This window comes from Tinamus guttatus, unplaced genomic scaffold (assembly GCF_059628265.1).
Source record: "Tinamus guttatus ecotype Peru unplaced genomic scaffold, ASM5962826v1 Tinamus_guttatus_pri_ptg000208l, whole genome shotgun sequence".
Taxonomy (NCBI): Eukaryota; Metazoa; Chordata; class Aves; order Tinamiformes; family Tinamidae; genus Tinamus; species Tinamus guttatus.
Window position 1 is genome coordinate 415,884 of NW_028288742.1, and position 23,868 is coordinate 439,751.

Sequence of the window (23,868 nt, forward strand, 5' to 3'; positions counted from 1 at the left end):
AGGTATGGAGGTGGCTTTCAAAAAAATAACATAGGTATGTAATTCCCCATTACACAGCATCACTTTTGAGGAGTATACATTAAAAATAAAAACAACAAACAGTGTGGTTGATAAAACAGAATCCTCACTAGGGAGTAAATACAGTAAAATACATTTCACAGTCCACATGAAAATGAAGGATGAGTAAACTTTAAAGATGCTGCAAGAATACCATTTCATGTCATTTTTTACAATCTGAATCACATATTCTGTTGTTGAACAACTTCCCCTTCAGTGCTCAACTCTCCTTGTTGTAGAGGATTTACACAGGTAATTGTAGATAAACCCCACCATAAGGGTTTATTTTTCCACAGTTAAAAAATACGTATATAAAGAAAGAAGAGGTCTCAGTGAGTGAGTGACCTATTTCTTCTCTAGAGGCAGAATCTAAATGCAGAAGAAGGACATGTTACTGCTGACAACAAAAGCAAAAAAAAAAAAAAAGGCTTTAAAGTAAATTGATGAAATGAACAATAGCACATAACTAGGTCAACACAGTGGTCACTCACTGTTTTAAGGAGAGCCAAATATTAAATTGCTGAACTGTCAGTAGTAGTGTGTAATTTATAACTTAAGTCAGTCTCAGCACTAAAGGAAAAAAAAAAAGGTGGCAAATGTGATTAGGCGTTTTAAAAAGACCTCTGGAAAAAAAATCTGAGGAAAAAGATGAATACAAATGATGTCCATACACACAATATGATAGGGGAAAAAAAATAAAGGGTAGAATGAGTAAAAATAGAGATAAATGTCAAAGAATAAGAATTATTTAGAACAAGTTTTATTGGTGGATGCAATGTCTCATAACTCTACAACTGTTCCCTTCTGGAGTTAATGAACATGTTCATGAAAATGATGTGTTTGACATATTAATTTGAATTTCCAAAAGGCCCTTGGTATGGTTCCCCCGAGGGTTTTAAAAGAATTAAGCTAACCTAGGATAAGATGCAATGGAACAAGCAGTCGTCAGGAAGAAACAAATGCAAGACCTAAATGATCACTCATCACACAGGAGGAAGGCAACCACTCTATGCCTGTTGCTATTTTTGGTAGACCTTGCACTATTCAATAGTTTCCTAAAATATCTAAAGAAGTGTGGCTAATGATATAACAGAATTTACTAAAAGTGCCAACTTACTGAGATAATAAAAAAAGGAAGAGTTGTGAAGATATATAGAAATTGCTCTCAGAACTGCCTGGCAGGACAATACACCAGCGGATGGAGCTGAGGGTTGACAAGCGTTAAGCAGTTCAGCTTAACGCTCCCTCCTCAAGTTTACAAGCCCAGGAAGGAGCTCCATGCGGGCTACTGTTATTCAAGGAAGAGGCACTGTAGACGATTCCGTGAAAATGTCTGCTCAAACATCAAACATAACATAATGAATTGTTAGCAGAGAAGCAGAAAACAAGCCAAAAGATGACATTATTATACTGCATACCTCACCCACATCAGCAATTCTGAGCAGAGTTTTGGTGATTTTATCTTACATCATTTAAGCTGGAAAAGGCAGCAAAGAGGGGGATAAGGATGATAAAAGACATAGGAAGGTTTCCATACAACAAGCGAGGTCACAAATCAGAAAGTGGATGATAGGGGACAGCTATTATACCAGTCTGTAAAATGACCACCAGTCAAGAGACAGTGATGGGACAAGGAGTAATAACTTACTACTACTTATAGCTCAAGAACTTGGAGACAGACAGTGAAATTATCAGGGAGACAATACAAAACAAATAGAAAATACACCTACAATACCTGATTAAACTGCGGAATGTGTTGTCACTGGGTGTTGCAAAAGCAATGGAAGCAAGGTCATTCTAGAACTACAAAACAAAAAGCTGTAGGTACCGCTCCAAAAGCTCCCCAGTAGAGGGAAAGAGGGGCAGCAGAGGGAAGGGCACACCAAGGGACCGCTACTATCCAGGGCCTGCTGTCAGACTCTCTTCCGAAGGTTTTGTGACTTATCACCGTCAGAAACAGCTCACTGGTCCAGATGGTCTGATTGCAGCACGGCCAGTCTGATGTTCTTATTGACTGTGTTGTATAAAATTCATTTAATTTTTAGCGTTTTGGAGAGTATACTGCACATAAATTAATTTGCATTAATAGCTGTATTATTTCTTCCTGTAGAGAACATTTTTGCCTTGCTCTTTTTAAAAAAAAAATCCTATTATTTGTAACCGCTAATATGTGCAAAGGCTTTTGGCAAGTGGACTATCTTTGAGTGTTAGAACTAAAGTCACAACATATTTATCTGCTAATTGGCCTTCATGGAGATAATTTCAGCATGGTAGAATATCTTTTAAAGGCGCTATGTAGGAACATAAACAGACTTTTCGCTTCTACTTAATTGTCAGCTACCATCACTATGGTAAAAGCTATTGTGAATTACCTTTGATCTGTTTTCTGTAGGAGTAAATATTCCCCTGCTTCAGAGAGCTGAAGGCAGGTGCTTCAGAAAGTTCATTAATGTGAACTTTAAACCCTTGGAATTTTATAGTTAAAACTCTTTAAACAGTTGTTTGCATGTTTAATCTTATTATGCAGTTATGGTGGCAGCCACTATTAATAAAAAATCATGTTAGGTTTAACTGTGGAACTATAAATCCCCATCTTTAATTTCTTCAAACCAGCCTATTTGAAAATATCCTCAAGTTAGGTGACTAACATATGAAGCTATCTCAAGAAATCATAGCTTTCATTTACATTATAAATAAAAATACCTTAATTACTAAATGTTCTTCCTATTAAGCGTCCAAAATGTGGTATGATCCCAAAGTTTCAGAAGAAACTTACAAAAGTAAGGAGGGAAAACATAAAAATTCTTAGTGACTTTAGTAAAAACAAGCTTAAATATTTTATTACTAATTTAATACATATAATGAATTAGTGAATTTTTAAAAGTTATCAGACTGTCAGAGTTTTCCCTAAAAGGATACACCTTATTTATGATCCTTCAGTTGTACTTTTGTCCTTTTATTAGTATTTACAGTCACAGTAGCATAATAGTCTGAGCACTTCGGGTCAGCAAGAAACTACAGTTAATGGCTGGAGAGTTACTCCTTGGAGGTAAGCGAATAAGATGGCAAACAGATAGTATTTTCAATACAGCAGGATTTGTTATCCAAAGCCAGTTATTCTGAAATCATCACTACGAAATTAATACTGACTAGTGATATAGTTGCCTTACTCTGCTTTGAAAGAGTGGTCACCTTATTCTTTGCTTCTGAGTGATGACATCAAAGAAACAGATATTGGTACAACAAACTAGAAGGAGATAATCCAATTAATGAACAACAGTTTTCTTAAGTAGGCCAGTGTGGCACCTTCTCAGAGAAAGCTAAATAACAAAAATGGCCTTATCTATTAGTTGATAGTAAAAAAAAAAAAAAAAGATTTTTTTTCTAAATTTTATAAAACTTTCAGACTAACCCAACATCACTTTTGAATAGTTTGTCTAATATACAGAGTAGTTTGTCTAATATACACAGCCAAAGCTGTGTACTTCAGAGGTAACTTGATGTGTAAGAATTCAAACATTTATTTTAGACTTCCTATAGTTTAATTTCTTCTGTAGCATAAATGGTGAAATTGCTATAACAGAACACCTGAAATTTTTTCCAATGTAATTAGTCGAATTCAATGATTACTGTCTTTTCAGCTTCTGTAATCTGGACCTGGGTATTGTTTTAGCATGAACTTTTTATTTGAGTAGGTTTTTATATACTTATTTTTCTAATCAGTACTCTGTATTCTGCTCATTACTTCCTTCTTACTTTTCACTCAACAAAGCTCTCAAGGACTTCAGTGAAAGTTGTCTTTAGTAAGAAATAAACCATGCTGAATAAAGTCCTTTATTCACACTTTGAGTATTACACAACACAAATTTTTGTTGCACTGGGTGTTAATTAAAAAGCATAGAAGTGAACATTTAATCTTCCATAATGACCTTATTAGTTGTCCTTATTAGGTTCCTTATTTAGCATGTTGAGATGCTAAGGAACAGAGAAATCAAGTAGCTAGATAAAAGCATCAGTGCAAGAGCCAAGCACATAACAGAACTCTCAGAAATTTCAGCCGGCAGTTTAAGACCCCTTCACTTTCTCCTCCTCTTTTTTTTTTTTTTTTTTTTTTTTGCAGCTGCGGGATGGGGATGATGAAAAGGACTTCAGTCTCTATTGCTGTCAATCTGGTATGCTTCACAGCACTAATTATCATTTCTAAAAAGAAAAATCTTCCACGTTAAGAGTAATTGCCACCATCAGTGAAGAGTCAGCACTTACACTGTCATGGTCAATTCAGCAAACAAATATCCAAGTGCCAAACCACAAGCCCATGAAACTCTAAACTCAGTTAATTGCTTCAGTTTGGGTTGAGGTCATGCTTATTTTTATGACCGAACTGAACTCTCACATTAAGTATAACTTGCAGATGATTTCTGTTCCTTAAAATCTTGCAGAAAAGTTGTGACTGAAAAATAATGATTTCTTTAAAGTACAGAATGAAAAGTAAATAATGTAACAGCAACTATAAACTTGGCATGGTTATTCTGGGCACAAACTCTTCTCCGCTCCACTGAAATAATTTAAAATCTCATATAATTTATCAGAATCCACCCATTATCTCTAATTTATTTTCTTAAGGGAGATTCACTGTGGCAGGTTGAAATCTTTCAAATCTTCCACAGAAACTGTTTTTCCATTTATGAGAAATATGCAGCTTTTTTTTTCTGTCAATTTACACTTGTAACTATTTTTTTCTTCAAATTGCTGTTTCCTACAATAACTGGCATAACAACTAGACACTTGGTAACATAAGGAAAGCCAGTGCTACTGCAAGGCTTTCTTCTGCTTTTTGTTCTCGCACTACCAATAAAGCAGCATTCATCCTCACTTACAGGGTTTGGGAGGTACACTCCCTATGCCAAACAAACAAAAACTGTTCTTAAACAGAATAATAGTTTCTATTGTACTCTACTACCACTTCCTTCGTAATAGTTCTGTCATTAACTAAAGGACATACTGAATTTAGCACTGAGGCTTTATGCTTTATTTTGCAAGCCTTGGTTATTTGAATACTTCTTGCTCCTAGAATGATGCATGCAAACAAGCGGCACATCCTGAATGTGGAATAATCTCCTAAAATATGTGAACAAAGCTCTGTGTTGTATTGCTCTTACACATATGTTGCTGGTATCAGAGCTAGATAAGGATGCTAACTTTCAGTGCAAAAATAAGCGTAGTTATTTTTGTATCATCAAGTTTTACACATTCACGAGAGCTTTCTAACGGGACCCTAAGGTGAAACTTTTTAAAAAGCAGCCATATTAAAACCCTGACACATTGGTGAAAGGTAGATAGAAGATATCGGAAACACAAATTATGGTGACAGCAGCTCACTGAAATTTAGGAATTTTTCCAAAGGAAAATCTAGATTGTCCTGTCAAGAATTGGAATGAAACTTCAAAAACTTTACAAAATAGAATACTCTCATAAGCTTTATCATATTAATCCATCAGTCAGGTTCATTACTATCTGACAGATCTGAGGGCTACCCGAAAGGCTGAATTCAGGGTGGTCACATTTTTCAGATCTGCATTCAGTGAACTCAGGATAACAGGCTCTGGAATGTCCAATCCTCAGATCAGTGCACACACACATAAAAACATATTTGTCACTGTGGATAGTTTTTTTTCCACCTGTCACCTGAGAGGATGCAACACAGCTCAAGATAAAATACCATACATGACTTACCAGATACATGAGTAGCCTGCGTATTTGATTTTAATTGCATATCAACACAGGGAACTATATTCTCCATTTAGTTTAAACATTTTTCTATTTCAAAATTTCTGAAGAATCAGATAATCTGAATGACAATCTACTCCTTTTCCACAGTTCTGTTTTCACATATACAGAGCCAAGCTTTCAAATCAGATAAACACAGAATAGCAATATTTTTAAACTCTAAAGGAAGAGGTGTGTGTATTCTGTACCTGAGAAGCACAATATCATGGTCATGTCTCAAGGGATCCCCATTTTATATTAGGAAAGGAAACATGCGATACTGTGTGTAAATTTACATTAAGCCAGAAGCTTAATACACACCCTAATAAAATGGACAACCAAAATCATCCAATTCTTATTAAAAGCTTATGAGGTTTTGCTACTTTGCTCTTTTGCTATTGAAACTGCTGCCTGGCCACCACTCCAGTAACGGAAGACAAAGTAAGATCTAATCATTCTAAAGGAGATTAAATATAATAATATAAGAGATTAAATATAATAATAAATAAATAAAATTACCTGGGTCTTCTATAGATAAATTCTTCGTTAACCACTGAACAATGTCTGAACCTAGGATCAAAACACAAAACAACAGGTATTTTAATTTAGCAATTTTCCCTTCTTCAGATTCCTAGTTTACCATCCTAAAAAAAAAAAAAAAAAAAAAAAATTGCTCAGTTTTTCTACAATCAAATAGATCTTTTTATTTTTACAGTGTCTCCAATGGTTAAACAAAAGAAACATTTTTGTTCACTCCTTTGTTTAGGCCAAGACACACAAAACATAATAGAAGCATATTAAAGATATGATAATAGCTTGCATTTCAAAGATGGCATTGTTGCAAAACCTACATAGAAAAACAGACAAACATTTTATTAATTTAACAGTAAGTCGCCCTCCTTCCAAATTACTTTGTAAACAAAGACCAGAAAAGGCCAATACAACACACACCATGATGATTCTATCTATGGAGTACTTGCTGCAGGCCATTTTTCTAAATGGTCTTAAAATCATTCTTGGATTAATACATGTTATTATGAACTCTGTTTAGAAGCTCCAATTTTTCAGTCTTGCCTTCCGATTTTCCTGCCTTTAACTATTACTTCTGCTGTAGGGACTCTTGACTCTCTCCGCTGGCCAGCAGTAAAAGCGTATTCATTTATTTACCTAATCACATCCTACCAAGGTTTTGAACTCTGCCTCATGTCTAAGCCCTCCATAGAATTTGTTCGTTTCCTGGTGCTAATGTCATTTTCTTACTATTGCAATCTCTATTCTTCTTTTGTATCCATTCATTTACTGCCTATCCCTTTCTTTCTTTTTAATTTCCTGTCCTTATTTTCAGGTCCATGTTATTGCCCCCTCCTAACACCTCTGATTCTCTGCTTTTTCCCTCAGCATTTTTCTCCCCTTCCCTCCCACTTCCTAAAATGCCTCTGCTGGCTCTTGGCTATGAACTTCTTATCATGCTTTGCACTCTATGTGTCCGGCCAAGCTGTAGTCAATCACAGTTTTTGGACTGTAAACTCTCCAGCTGGACTTCACCCACTGTGAAGATGCTGAATTACAAAATAAATTACAAAGCAGTTCTGCAGACAAAAGGACAAATACATTTATGATTCAGAAAACTTTCAAGAACACCATTGGCCTGGGGAGAAAAGGTATTAAAATGCTAGGGGGGCGAGTTGTGTGCATTTCCTAATCAAATGCAAAGACATGTCACACAGTACTTCCCTATAAAATTGGTATTTAGGTTGTCTATTTATTCCTGAGCAGATGTAACACTATCATTCTATTACAAGTTTTAAGTTTAGAAACCAAGAAAGATAATAAAAGTTTACACAATTGTTAGACAAAATAATAAAATTTCATGACATCTCATTGGACAGTAATGTAAAGTACTAGACATGGGAGCAATCTCCCCTTTCACTACCCAATTCTGATTTCCTCCTGTATTTAAAATTCATAATTTCCTTTGATCTTTTAGGGCATATGAATATGATCCATAAGAAAAGCTTGTCAGAGAACAAAGAAAATCTATTTTTTCTTACTCTCTTCATTCTAACTAAAATTATTTTTCTGCTTCTATATTACTACTCTTAGTGAAAGAGTTTACTGTGTATTTTACAATGCCTATTTGATTATAATGTAACTGTTTTGCATACATGCACTACTGAATTGATTTCATAGCAAAACAAACTGTGGTGATTTTACAACCATCTCCAGAGAAAACATTTTTATTAGCTTGTTGCAAGTCTGCATTTTGATAGATATTAAGCTCCAGTGGTGCAATTCATCATAGCAGTTACCCTGAATTTTTCCTTAAACAAGCCATTTGCCTTTGCATGCTTCTGCTGCTGAATGTGTACAAAATGTTTTCAGGTAGAAATTTATATCTCAAAGTATTCTAATTCTTGTGTATTTCTATAAGCATATTTCCTTTTTTTACTCATGGCATTAATGAGGTTGATACTACAGGATGAATTTCAGCTTAAGTATAAAATGAAATTTAATAGATAGTGACTTCAGTGAGACAGTTCCAATGTACATTTTTTTCCACTAGCTGACGAGCAAAATTACCCAATCCTAAATATTGCCATAAAACCCTCAGAGGTTACAGAAAAAAAGAGTAGTCAGAAAAAATGAGATTTTTGAATAGTGAATTCTAGTCTTGACTTCTTTCAAACCTCTCAGGCACCATACGGTTTGCAATTACTTCTTTCCAACCACTTCTTCCAAAATCTTTCTTATGGTGACATACCACATATCTCACTCCTAAACTCCCAGCATCACATTTGCAAACAAGATTGGTACATCAGAGATTTCACCTCCACATGTTACAAAGCCTTCTGGCTTATTATGAATAATAGTGGGAAAAAGGGATTTCTTGACAGTTGCATCATCTTTTTCTGAAAGATTGTCACTGTTCTATTCACATTTTAGACTGAAGCCATTCCCAAAGTGCTTGAATGCCTGAACAGCGTTGTATAAGCCAGCTTATCACATTCATATAATACAATGATTTGAGCTGCATGACGTAAGCAACAGAAACTCAGGCCAATAACCGTCAACATATAAACACTCTTTCTAGTGTGATGGATATTTGAGTAAATTAAAGTTGCAAATAATTTGTCATATTGCAAATGAGGAAGTCATCAGTTCATATTCCTTTGGGGAGATCTTGTGGACAATTCTAGTCCTAAAAAGAAAAGCAAGAATACTATTTTAGAATAATTTCTAATGTGTTTTTGGCTGTTATTTTTAATATCTAATCAACAAAATTATTACAACTCAGTCAACCACTTCTGTGCCCTTTTGTGAACTTTATTACTTACACAGAAGTCTTTCAAAAAGTGAGACTGATGTCTCAAGGCACTGAGAGTTCCCAAAACCAAATGCCAGGGAGACAGGAGGAATGTAAATAGGCCAGTAAGATGCCACCAGAGACCTTGAAGCAGGAGTTACAAACAGGAACAACAGAAGGGACCATCTGTCCTACCTGCAACTACGTGTGAGGAAACAAGGGGAAAGGTAATTCTGGCTGGGGGCAGCATGACCGCCGACTCAGTGACCACTGGCTCAAGAAACCCTCCAAGCCCAAAGAGAGTGTCGCATGTGCTGTTATCTAAAAGTTACGTAAGAAGAGCTCACCAATCCTGTAATAGCTGCATTATAATATGCAGTAGAGAGGCAGAATATATTATCAGTAACTGTATAAATAATGAGCGTACTGAGCAGCTGGGTGTGCTGGCCTTGTGGATCACCACCGAGCACCCCTCTCTGCGCAGAAATGAGATAGATAAATACCTTGGCCCTGTGTGTACAACAGGCTTATTGCACAGAGTGACAGACCCTGCTTTAGGGACAACGGTTTCTGGTGACCCAGATGGGACTGCAACACCTCTCCCAGATCAACTGATGATCCTGAGCGATGGGGCTCCAGTGCCCCCCGACCCTTTTGATCAGGGACTCCGGACAACCTGCCCCACGACTCAGCGACTCAACCGTGCAATGCCACTAAAGAGGTATTTATTGGAGGCAAGGGGATGCCAAGGTAACTAGCCCCACCTGAGACCGCTACACGTAACATGAACCCAGGGCAGGGTTTGCAGCAGACCTGCACGGGTCAACCCACCAGTCTGAAGACTCTCATGTTGACGTGCGGTAGGGACTGGAGATCATTTTTGCCAAAAGGGGTTTGGAGACAAGTGAGAAACTAGGAATCTCTAGGATTGCTTTGGAAACTAATTTTCTGTAAAATAGGTGCATCTAGCTCTAATGAGGTAGCCCCTGTACTCATCTAGGATACATCCTGAAACACTGGTACAAATTCATAGGGGATCCCCTAAAAAAAAGATAAACTAAAAACATATTGTAATCACTGGTGGCGAACATATAATTTGGATAGTGGGGAGCAATGGCCAGAGGACAGGCCACTGAGTTATAATACCATTTTGCAAATTATGCCGTTTTGTATGTGAATGGAAAAGGGGGTGGAAATAGTATACATGGATTTGTTCTCTTCTTCGAGATGAGATTGTTAAATCAGAAAGAAACGTAACTTGTTAATACCAGGTGGACATGGAAAGCATGTGTTGGCAGTGAGTTTAAATGAAAAAAGGCAAAAAGGGAAAGGCTGCTGTGTGGAATGTGATAAGGGAAAAAAGTGTCTTAATGAGGAAAGAGGAAGCAGAGGATGTGCAGCTGTTAGCGCCCACAACCCCCTTGCAGAAGCAGGGAGCACGAGTGGAGAAAAGCGAGACTAAGCCCAAGATCTGGCAGAACGTGAGGATGGCAGAGAACGGCAGTGCCTTGAGACAGGCTGTGAGGCCAGCAGGAGCGGTGGCTGTGCGTGTGCCCTTCACCACATCGGATCTGCGGAACTGGAAACACTCTGCTGCTTCCCATCGGGAGAACATGGAGGGGCCTATCAATTATTAGGTATTAGGTTAACTCATAATCCAGGGGAGATATTCAAGCACTATTAAACATCATCTTTTCCACCAAAGAGAGGCAAACAGTGATAGAAAAGGCTAGGGGGAAGAACAAGGTATGGATCAAACTTACACATAGATGAATTAATACCCCAAAAAAGAAAAAAAAAAAAAAAAAAAGGAACTAGAGTGGGATCTGTATAAAAGTTTAGAAAGAGGCAGAATAAAGAAGTATCAGGAAATAGTAGGAATTAATTCTGCATGGGGTCCAACATTGAGTTTCATAACCTAAAAATATGTCAAAACTATAAGGTGAGATGAAAATCCCTTAGACTTTTATGAAAAGTTGTGTGAGACTACTTGCAGAGGGACAGACTTGCATCTGGAGGATTAAGCCCATCAAAGGTTGTTCAATTGTTGTTTATAGGACAGTCAGCTACTGATATCAGGAGAAAGCTCCAGAAGAACACTGGAAAAACAGATGTCTGCAGAAAAGGAGATCATGGGCCATTTTACACTTCAAGGGGGGCAAGAACAGCATGTTGACTTAATGGTGACTGAAACAGCATACACTGAATGAAGGGGATCAGGGAAAAGTATTAAAGTTTCCCCAGCTGATCCTCCTGGTTCCAGTAAAGCTGGAGAAATGATTGATTCTCTAATAGATAGTGCAGCAACCAATTACGTAGTGACTAGTTGTAAAGTGCCAAAGTACCCAGTACGATATATTAGATGGTTGTTATTGGGGTTACAGGAAAACAAATGTTAAAGACTTAAAAAAATGTGTTTTTGTGCCATGTGGAAGGCACTACAGGAGATACTACTTTTATGCATGAATTTTTGCATATGCCAGAGTGCTTTGGGACAAGATTTATTGTGCAAAGAGCTCAGTTATCAGGAAAGGTTGAGTCTATCCTGTTACATGTACCACTATCCTGTTACATGTACCTGTTACATGAAACAGCATGGAAAGCCCAGTTATGCTTATTAACTGAGGAAAAGAAAAAAGCTGTGAATACAAAAATTTCGGATGAAACTCTAAATGCTATGATATCCTTAGCATGGGCTCCAAAGAAAAAAAACTGGCCAGTGTGACAGTGCCACTGGCACTGTACAAACAACCTGAACATACAAAGATGACCATCACCACTGAGAGAAATGAAAAAGAGATTGATTCCCTGGGGAATACTGTCAAATAGATTTCTCTGAGTTGCCATGATGTAAGCAACGTAAGTATCTCCTAGTTTTAGTGGATACCTTTTCTGGGTGGCATGAGGCTTTCCCTTGACCTGACAAGAAGGCCAGAAGAGTGGTCAAATTTCTGCTCAAGGAAATAATATGAAGGTTTTGTATTCCAGAAGGAATGTCATCATACAGTAGGCCTCGTTTGTTTGCAGAGATAGTGGTTAAGTTTTTGCAGATTCAATAGGATCTGCAAGTCAAGTGAGAAAGTAGAAAGAATAAACAAAACATTAGAAAGAGAGCTTGCTAAACTATGCCAGGAGACTCAAATGAACTGGGTGGAGGTCTTACCAATAGCACTATTAAGAATCTGAATCACTCCTAGAGTAAGAGAAGGAGTTAGTCCTTTGGAAATCTTATACTGTAAGCCATATCCTGTTGCTTTAACAGGGAAACCAAACCAAATGCATGTGAAAGGAGATAATATTTTGACTATTTACTTTCCCTGTAACAGACTCTATCATCTTTGCACAGATATTTAAACCGACAAACTCTTTTAACTCTAAACATACCAGCGCATGATTTCCAGCCTGGAGATAAGACTTATATCCAAACATGGATGAACCACTAAAAGAAAAATGGAAGGAACCTTATTCAGAGCTTCTAATCACCTACACTGCAATAAAAGTTAAAGAAATGAATTTGTGGATTCATTATACCCAAGTAAAGAAAGCATCTAAGACTTCTGAGGAAACAGAGCCATTAAAACCGGAAATCGTTGCGTGCTTCATGAACCATAAACAGAACAACTGGGAGTTGATGTAATTGAGTTTTGATATGGGTGAAAACTCGCTAAGGCATGCAACCTAACTCAACAGCAGTTAACGGATTGTGCTGAAAAGTCCAAATTAACCAGTTTAGCACATTTGTATCAGGAGGCCACTTTCGCATGCAGGACCATGTAACCAGTTTCCGTGGGGAATGAGTTTACCTGAAGTGTGGATCGACCCTGAAAAGTGGAAGGTGAATGGTTAAATAAATTATTACAGTTTTGGATTCTCCCTTACAGGATGATTAATGAGTAGTAGTTATTGTAATCATACTACCAATTATCTGTATTGCTTTAAGTTGTGCCAAAAATGATTATGCAATTGCTACAAGAAGCTATATTACGTTAGTCAAAGATCTGTGAAACTTATCCAAGATGAAAAATGGTAATTTCAAAGGGGGCAAATGATCTCTCAAAGCCCTAAAAGTTCCTGAAGCCAAATGCCAGGAAGACAGGAGGAATGTAAATAGACCAGTAAGATGCCACCAGGAGCCTTGAAGCAGGAGTTACCCGTTACAAACAGGAACAACAGCAGAAGGGACCATCTGCTGGTCCTTGAAGCAAAACCTTGAAGAATCAGCTTTATCTTTTTAACTAGAAGCAAAACCAGTTATGTAGGAGGAATTATAATTATTCATTTTGAACAGAAAGTAAAACAGTCTAAAGTAAATATACAGATCGTAAGTGCTATACTTGATCGAATCAACGCCACAATCTAAGAAAGAGAAAATGTTTGCACTGGCAAAATGATACTCGCTTTTTGCTACTGTTTAAGGTGCCAGTCACTGGAAATGAATCACAGAATCACAGAATGCTTAAGGTTGGAAGGGACCTCTAGAGGTCATCTAGTCCAACCCCCTGCACACACAGGGTCACCTAGAGCACGTGGCACAGGACTGCGTCCAAGTGGGTTTTGAAGATCTCCAGAGAAGGAGACTCCACAACCTCTCTGGGCAGCCTGTTCCAGGGCTCTGGCACCCTCACTGTAAATGAATGATAACAAAAACCTTGTAATAACATTTTTCAGAGGAGATGCTCAAGTTAAGTTCTCCAGGCCTCTCTGCCTCCCTTCTAAAGCAACTTCTAAAGGCAAGCTGGGCGCTAGATTTGTAAAGTGAAGAAGTGAAACTGCCAGCTGAATTTTGAAATCCCCCAAATCCCTGGATAATGCAAAGTGATTATTTGGAATAACAAATTAAAGCTAGTACAAGCAGAAAACTTGTATGGTTTTTAGACTTACCATCTCCGAAATAACAGTGGAATGTTTAAATGCCAACACCTATCCGGATAAACGAGATAAAATTCACAATTGTGAATTTCTTTTCATTCTTTTTAAATGAAAGCAAAAAAAATACATTTGAATTCATATTCCCACTCAAAACTCTCAACAATGTTCTTTACAATGTTACTTTAAATGCAAAGGGTCTTGCATTTAACAGGCAATTGCAAGTTGCTCTAGCTGTCAGAATCTGAAGAAAAATTACTTACAGAAAGCATGCTCTCTGAACTCTGTGGTGCTAATTTCCACATCACAACCATCAAGGCTGGAGCAATGTCAAGGCTAGCTTTCCAACACAAAATCCTTATTTTAAGTAAGTCTCTGTAGAATACATTTTTCAAAGATGTTGATTTTGAACATTGAATGCAAAGATGCAATGAGCCATGTTATCCTTGATCTGACTAAAAAAAAACTAGTTATGCAAAAGAAAATCAAAATTCAAAATGCTCTATCATATTTTGAATTCAGAAACATACTTAGTTGAAAAAGATTCGAGCTGTAGGAAAGTACACATTGTTAATCAGAACTACAAGCTGAGAGACTAATGGGCAGTTTCACTGAGAGAACATTCTCATTTCAGCAGGATACAAGGTTCAACCTTCTTTAAAGTCTTTTACTCCTAATTTTAGCGTTTCACTGCAGGCCTCAGAATTGCAGAGGGCAAAATGGCCTGTCCTCAGCCAGGACAAGCAGTAAAGTTGGGAGGTGGCAGCTCAAAAGCATTGCTCAGAGGCCCAAGTCACCATCAGAGGTTCACCACAACCCAGTTTCAGGTGGAAAATGTGCAGAACAAGTCATGGAAGCAACAAGTTAATAAACATTGAAATAACGGTTTCTAAACGTAAGACAAGACAGTTATCAGATGAGGTAAGACCACTGCCTTTTTCTGGTTTCTTTTTTCTTTGGGGGAGCAGGGAGTTGTGTCGTTTGACTTCTGTCTTAAACATCATTGACAATACACCCTGGAATTAAGTTTAATTATTGATACATACATCAAAATCCCTCTTGATCAATGTCTGAAAAGAAATATCTGCCATTACATTTCCCACAGCTGATTTAGATATTGGCAAGACTGAAACTGGATCAGATTAGGAGACAGACTGCAAAGGCCTGGGGCATATCTGATTTCCTGATGTTCGGCCACGGAGACGATGATTGCTCTTGGACAGAGTCTGACCTGGCATGAAAGGGCTTTCATCAGCCACTGGACATGCTGATTTGCATTCTCCCTCAAGCTTTCACAGTCCCTTATACCGTAATATATCATGCCATCACTCAGATATATGAGCATTGACATTTTCTTTTGCTGAGAAGCACAGTTTGCGTGTGCACACATACATCTGAATGAAATTAAATAACATACATATTTCAGGGCAGAGAGGCAATGGGGAAAAAAGCAATGCCTATGACATCACTGTCAATACTTTTTATAGGCTTAGGAATCTGAATATGTTTTCCAATTTACTGGATTTTACAGATTCTTTTTTTCCTATTACTATCATACCTAAGCAAAAGTAAGATCTGCATTAGATACCTGACATTCCTAAGAGAGGAAAGGCACTGGGACTCCCCTTGAATTATTCTTTAATATTTTTCTGTTTCCTTTCTGTTTTCCTCTGGATTAATGGGAGATACATTTATAGATCTAATTGCCACTAATAACAAGAGCTGAATTTCTGCTGATTTGAATTCATTGCTCATTGAATTTCATATTTAACGTACTTACTTTTATTGTTCAAAAAAGTTCAATCAATGAAATTTGCATCTCAACCTTCACTTATTTAAATATGATTTTTTAAAATTATTTATGGAAATAGATGCATGAACTTCTTACTTATTACAAGTGGAGATTACCCATAGCACCGGTCTAACTTCCCACAGACCTCAAGGAAACTTAGAATCAGTTTCAGGTTTAAAATTCTCTTTTAAAAATACTCCTAGCTATACAGTGAATTTGAAATATTTTAATGAAGCTATTCAAACATAAAAATACTTAGTTTTCTATTTTTCTTACAGTTTCATTTTCTACAGTGTTCTAATATGAATTCTGCAACCACACTATGTCTCTCAAACAAGCTTTAGAGCAGAAATCTAGTCTATTGACACTAAAAGGGTAATTAATCATGAATCCAGCCTACTCAGTAGCCAAACGGTGCCAATCTGCACAGGCCCTATTCCTCTTCAGTGGGAAGGAACAGCTATTTTGTTCCAGCAACATTTACCTCTGAATATTCTCAAAAAAAAAAAAAAAAGAGAGAAAAAGCAATACCTCAGTAGCTAAAAGTACTGTTTTGCAGATGACACTAGCTGTGCATAATCAGCAATATACCAGTCACCACAGATGGGATCTCTGTAATCGCAAGGCTGTTGTTATAAGCGCTAGAGAGCATCTTGCTGTTGATCATTGCTTCATGCTCAACATTTGCAGTGATGATGTTTAGAAAAATAGGTGCTCTCAAAACCCAGCACAGCCTTTTTATTGTACAGGGATTTTTATGTTTTTCTTCAAAACAACGTGGAGGCAGGGATTTGTGCTCTGCCATTCAGCCAATTTTCAATCCACCTCACTGTCTACTCACCTAGCCCAACTGCCAAAGTTGGGGACAATTTTCTCTGTCCCTCTCAGTGACCTCATAACATTTTAAACAAAAAATGAGAAACTGATCATGATATTCCACAAAGTGTAAGGCAATCTTAGTCCAAATCCCTGCTCCAGCAAAGGCAATTCTAGTACTGAACTTAGGTATCTCTGTTCCAGTCATTAGGCATGCTGATCTGGGCCCCTCTTAATTTCTTAAATCAGTAACCCGATGCTATATACTTCTGGAGATGAAAGCAGAAAGTAAATATGATTTGTTATCCACTTGGGTCAGACATTCTTGTGGAAAATTAAGCACTTAAAGTCCCCTCTCTATCCCACTGAATGCTGGTTAAGCAGGGTAGAGCAGTATGAGTGCCTGAGGGCATCCAGCTGTAGCACACACCAGAGCAGGAATCCTAGAGAAGCCTCCCTCCAGAAGAGCATTCAGATACAGAGCAGCAGCTGGATACGTGACTGCTATTCTAAGTCTGTCCTTTCCTTCCTGAAATAATAGGTAAAAGAGCAGCTATCCCTCTGAAAATTCAACCAAGATTTGTAAATTACTTAAGGACTACTTAAAATTTATTTTGAGGGATAAATTTGCTGTTTATTGAAAATTGCTCATTTGGCTTTATTTTCAAGTCTTCTAGTACCCTAGAGACAAGTTGGTATAGAAAATATCTAGATTTCTAAGCATAATTTTCTGTATCTCACTGATAAGATGACATCACAAAATTGCACTTCTCACTCCTAAGACTTCTTTCTTTATTAGTAAGCAATTTTCAAGGTAAAAGAAGAATGACGTATTATGAATATTTAAAGGCTCCTTGGAGGAAAGCCATAACAAGGCTTTTTTTTCCCCTTTATCCTATATTTGTATGCAATTTCTGAAATGGAACTTCTTTCTAGAAATTCAGCAGTGGCTGAAATTTCTAAATGAAGGCATTTCCTAGGTCATCTGTATGGTTTTCTTACTCTGGAGAAGGAAGCATGGAAATAAAAGTAATATATTTATCCTGAGACTATATTTAAAGTATTCCAGGGAATACTTTGCCCATGCACCAAAGCTAAACCATTGCAGACCAAAGTGCAGCAGCTTTGTTTGAACAGTCGGAGTGAAAGAGCCGACATTATTTCATGCGATGTATGTAGGTAGGAACAGTCACTGTAAATGTATTTTCCCCAAATTTATGCCTATTTTTCACAATATAAGGTATCTATGTACTCAACTGGAAAATCATCTAAGGTTTTAATGTTCAGTAAATACAATTCCAGAAGTTAGTTTATTCCTGCTTTAGATAAAAACAGATTTTTTTGAATGCACACAAAAAATCATTCTGTTTATCTCGTTTTAGATAAATGCAAATTTTACAGTTATCTTGTCTTGAAAAGAAAGCCAACACCCTAAAAAAATGAACAGAGAAAATTATCCAAAACCATCTTCTTAACTTTCTGTAGCACTGTCATCACAGCCTGTAGCTTTTTTTTCTTCATGTATCACTACATAATCTCTCATCTCTCTCATACATGTACCAGTAACTGTCTGCAAGTACAACTTTGATAACCTTCACAGCACAGTAAAAGCTGCCTGAGATTCTCTCTGCTGCAATAAAATAAGTTTTACTTTCTTATTTTTAAATCAGCAGTTTGAAAATAGTGTGGAAAAATAAACAGCCTTCAAGTACAACAAAAAGGTTTTGTTCAAAGTCTTGATCACTCCATTGCTTCAATCATTGCTGTATCGTTTTTCATAGTTTCACTTCAATATGTCTAGGAAATCTGATATTTTCCTTTTGAAATGGTTCTTCTAATTATTGCCATACTGCCCCCCAAAGACACCCACACACAGATGGCGATGGAAGGAAGTGAGGCAGCAGTATCATTTTTGCTAGGCAATTCACATTCACAGAGGAAAATCCTAACTCAAGGGGAATGAGAGTAAAAATATACATGATGTATCACTTGTGATTTAGACTCTAGAAAAAAAAGTCAGTTGAGAGATGGAGACTTCCAGTTTTGACATTTGTCCAGGAACAATGCCAGTTTGCTTCCTTTCTTACCATGTCTTCCTAGTTAATTTATATGGATGGTTTGAAAACGCTGTTTTTTTTTTTTTAAACCATTCATATTCCAAATAGCTGTTTTAGTAATTCACGCTCTTGTTCTCTTCGCTTAAGGTTCTGAAAACCGATGGACCAAAAAAAGAGACTTTTGAAAATCACAGATTTCCTCAATAACCCAAAACATCTTCCTTAGTTAATTTGACTAGAATATATTCTTTGGAAAGATTGGAAGATGTTAAATTCAACAGCAAAATGTGATCCTGTGCATGAACTCGTTATACAATTTACAGAATTGCAAATAAAGAACTCAGAACTTCCCTGAGAATCTGCATTAGTAGCCAGTTATTCTCACAGCTACAAAATATCTCAAACAGGAGTTTTCATTCCTGGTAAAAGAGATGCTGAGACATGGCAGTTGCATAAAAAATGTATCTTCAGAGATATTGACACAGGCTATAACAGGAAGCCCCAAAACACAAGTTTCATGGTGAACTGACAAGAAATTTCAGAATATAATTACTTTCATTTGGCCAAAGTTGTCAACAGTTGGTTTTATTTTTTAACCCAAACATCCTGTTGTTCCTTGGCCTCCAGTACCGAACAGTTATTTTCCAACTAACGGTAATACATACAAAGTGTAAGATACAAGACAGTTTCCTGAAACTGAGTAGAAACTTTAATCCTTAATCCTAGCATTCAAATGTTACCAGAAATGTCATCAGCTAGGATCATACATTTGCTCAAGGCTTCTTCTTTTTATTTGAAATATGAAATATTTTAATATTCAATAAACCACAGAAAGCTCAAATGAATTTCTATTTTTGATTAAGCGGTGCTGGACAGTTTTGTGCTATTTCTTCCAGATCCATGATTATTTTAATACTGCTATGTGTCAGAGTTTATACTTCAAAGATCTGCTGCAGGGCTACATTTGCAAAAAGGAAAAAAAAAAGATGAAGTTATACAAACTGTAAGTACCTATACTTTGGAGCATTAGTCTGACTGAAAATCTAATCCCATTCAGTTTACACCCAAATACAAGATTGCCACAAGTCTTTTCAAGACTTTACTCTGCCCAAGAGCTTGGCATAACGAAAAATCATTTACCTTGTGCAGCATGGAATGAATTGTGTTAAAAGTAAAATTGATCTTTTCTCCAACTTCATTCTTTCACCAAATTCAGCATATTTTTGATTTGCAACCTGTCGTCTCTGTTCTGAGATTATGAATTAATTTGTTCTAATCAGTAATTGCGCTGCACTACTATGTCTACAGGATAAATCACCACATTGTTTCTGAAAAGAATGAAATCACGTGGCCCTTCTCATGGTAGTTCTTTTCACACGCATCTCAAGCATTTTGTCACAATAAAAGCAAAATCAATTAGCTCTTGAGGATAATTCCCTATGATTCATTGAAATGTAAGTTATGCTGATGACTGAAATTGTCTAACATGATTTATCCATCAATGGAGTTTTATCAAAAATTAAAATAGATGCAAACTACCACTTTAATAGGCATTTAACCACTGCTTTGGTTTTAAATACATGCCATTATACAATCCACAAGATAAATGACATTTCTGTCTAAAACTGAAGCATGGTATATGCTCATATATGTGAGCATACATGCCAGGCATTGTATAAACTCTGCTCCCAATAGTCATAGTAAATTTTGCTAAATGAAACCTTGTACAGCTTCCAGAAAAATAAGTCTTTTTGCTTTTTGCCTTGCCTTTGCTCTTCTGCTCTCCCATGGACATTCACATATCAATTTGAGTGAAATTAATGAAAGCCCTGAAGCTAGCATTAGTTTCTCATCTATTATGTATTTATTTGAATACAAACCCTGCCTTTTTGTTTTCACAAGTAACTTGGTACCAAACTGAACAAATGCCTGTTTGCAGCAAAGTTTGGGGCTTTTTTCCCCCCATCACCATCAGCTTCGTACTGTGACCAAAGAGCTGTCACTAACACCTCCATTTTGGGTGGAGGCCTCTTAGTGCCTCTGCAAATTCAGACTATTTGCAATGATCTCCCATCTTTTCCTATCTCTACCTGCTAGGTAGGGATAAGGATAATTATATCCTTATCCCCTACTCTTCATTATAGCCAGGGCTCCTGTTCAACATATTGATCTGCTGGCTCATAGGACATACTTGGAAATATAGGTAAGGGGATAAAGTAGAAGAATCTTTTTCAGCTCTCTGCTGTGAGGTAAATGATCAACTAAAAAAGATGAGCAAAAAGAGTGTACTGAGCAATGCTGGACTCCTAGCCTGCGACGTGACCTCAAGTATGTCACAGATTTCTTACTTATCTCTATAATAAAGATAACAGTTCCGTATACTGTGCTAAGGCTTTCAGTAGCTGAGAGAACAGATTGTGTTTTGGAAAGACTGACCAGTAGGTTTCAGAATAATAAACAAAACCGTGTGTTGTGAAGTCCAGATTCCATTCTTCAAGTGAATTTACTGCACATTTTAATGTTTTGCTTCATTTGGATGACAGTTGAGAACAGTGTCACCCTATGGACACAGAACAGGCCTTTTGCAATTTAGACTTGTGTGTTCAGTAGCACCTTGTGAGCATGAAGCTTCAGATCATTTCTTCTCTTTTCTTACAAAACAAAGAGAGAAAAAATAAGTTCATACTGTTGCCTAGGAGTAGACCGTGACGTGAATACTACTTTTAGTACCTGTTGTGTCTTTGCTGTTTACATTGGCAATGTAAGAAAAAAGAGTAGCATGATGTAATAATAATAATAATAAGCAAAATGAAAGGCACATAGATGACCACTCACATACCTAACCAAACCAGCAATTTTGGTTCTCTGTTCTTTTCAACCTCTTATTTATTTATACTTACCATTTATTCATATTTTTGATTAATTTTCCAAGTAACATTTTAAGGCCTTTGTGTATTTACTGCAAAATTACTGATGATCACCTTTCTTCACTAACCCTTGATTACACTGGGGAGTGGATGGTATTTTCTTCCTTGGAAAAATAAAGGCAGGATTAGTAAAGGAATATAAAAAAGTGGATCTTGATTACCAGTAGTGCTGCTTATTAGCAAAAGGTAAAAGCGAATACAGCTTAAGTGATAAGGCTCTATGCAGAGTAACATTTTGGTCAGGCAGGTGAGGAGTTCTGTAGACTAAATGCAATACAGCCCCCTGTTTGGAGGGCAGGGGCAGGTAGAGATGTGGGAAGAAGATACTCTTCCCAGATGTTTTGCGTGTTAAAGGACTAACAGGAACGCAGCAGCACTGACTTAAAGTAAGCAGCCCCCTAGTGCAACAAGAAATTAAAGACAGCAGAAAAGGAACATTTACGTTGTTTTCTTCCATGAAGTAACTTTATCCTGTTCAACCTGGCAACAGTGATTAATCCTGTTATCAGGCTAGCAGATAAGAAATTGATGGAGAGCAGCAAAAGGTACTTCTGCCTGGACTAGAGAATTAGCCAGATTACTTCCCTATACTTTAGGGTCGGGGAATGGAGCCACACTTCTCCTCAAAATACAGGAAAAAGAGAATAGTAGTAGAATGACTTTTAAGAGGTTTTCTTGTTATAGGGAGGAAGAATATAGGTCATCAAGGAGCTGAAAACATGAGCAGATCATCAAGGAGCTGAAAACATGAGCAGAATATTATCCCCATCACATTTTTGCTTTGTTTTCCATTAGGCAAGTTTGTACTTCAGAACTATGTATGTACGTATGATGTATTTAATACTCCTTTCTGAGCCTAGTAACTCTATCTGGACCTACACGGAAATGAGCTCTTTTCAAATACCAAGAGAAACCCCTGCTGCAGCTCTGCTTTCGGCAAGCAATCTTGAGCGGACCGGAACAGAGGCGGCTTCTACCACCAGCAGCCCCCGTGGTTTCCTCAGCTCTGCCACGCCGCTGCCTCCACAGCTGCCGAACTGGCATTTCTGATCCCTTAACTGGGACCACAAGAACACACCGCTGAGGATGGCACAGCATTCACAGCAGTGATTTTCAATGGTATGGAGCTGCGCTGATCTGTAAACAGTTGGGAAGGGCAAATGTTCCCACCTGCCAGTTCTTCTTCAGGATGAGCTTTCTAGGCTTCAGCAGCTCAAATGTGTAGTCCCTCAAGAAAAGAAAGTAACGAGATTTGACTACCGCTAATATCCTCTTCAAGTTCAGTGATTTTTCCTTACTTTGTGTTTAAAACCGCTATTTAACAAGCACGGTGTTTTCTTCTTTTAGCAAGCAAGCAAGCAGAGAGACAACTTCTTTTTCATAACAAGAACACATGTGCACTAAGAAAATACAGAAAAAAATATAGCTCTGAGCACAGTTTCTTAAGAGGAAGCATCCACTGAATAACTGCTGCCATATATAAAGCAAATGTATCTGGGAAAATAGTCCTTTACTGCTGCCTAAACTTGCTGTGCTCCAGTCTTAGTAAAGTTGATGATCAACAAGCCTAACACACGGGGGAAGGTGGAAGATTTGGACGGCTTCTCCATAGTTCAGTGTTGCAGAGCTCATTTAAGAATTTTAGTACTGAAGTGACTTACAATAATTGCTATATAAATATACTGGAACAGAGAATCCCTCTCCTAAGGACCTTACAATCAGAATTTTTTATGTGACAGCTTAACTGCATAATGATGATTCCTTGTATCAGTCATAAGCCATGGTTGTTCAATGTCCCCCCACTGCTCCTAGCTCTCTGTTACTCTGTGAGCTTCCCCTGTCAAAAGCACTAGCAGATCATCTGCAAACAGATGTTTCATGAATCACAATAGAACTCATTAAACACTAGAATTTCTATCTTGACACAAATCCCAAGAGGCTGAAACTTCATTGTGTCCTGAACTGGAACCTCAAAGCCAAACACATTTCCAAAAATTCCAAAATATTTTTCTTCAGCGCTAGCAATTTAATTCAATGAGGGCAAAGCCATTTTTAGCATAAAACAAACAGAATGTTTCATCGTCATCTTTCTGACTCATAAGACATCTTAGAGCAGAAGTACAATAATAAAACAATAAAATCAAAATGCAGTATTTCAGCACTTTCAGCTAATGACAACATCAAAACCATTCTCATGAAACAGTTTGATTGTGAAAACATTTCCCAGCAGAAAACTGACTTGCTAGGTAAAGCTTCAGAAAGTTCTTAGTGGATAATTCTTCC

The 23,868-nt window shown here is 37.2% G+C and overlaps 1 protein-coding gene across 6 annotated transcripts in view; it reads right to left on the reverse strand.

Moving 5' to 3' along the window:
- Positions 1-23,868, reverse strand: part of RGS7 (regulator of G protein signaling 7) — a 223,181-nt gene that overhangs the window by 85,848 nt on the left and 113,465 nt on the right. For all 6 annotated transcript variants that reach the window (XM_088524153.1, XM_088524156.1, XM_088524155.1 and 3 more), the window contains exon 3: positions 6,343-6,393. In XM_088524153.1, the coding sequence (XP_088380279.1) occupies positions 6,343-6,393 (51 nt within the window). The remainder of the gene's footprint in view (positions 1-6,342; positions 6,394-23,868) is intronic.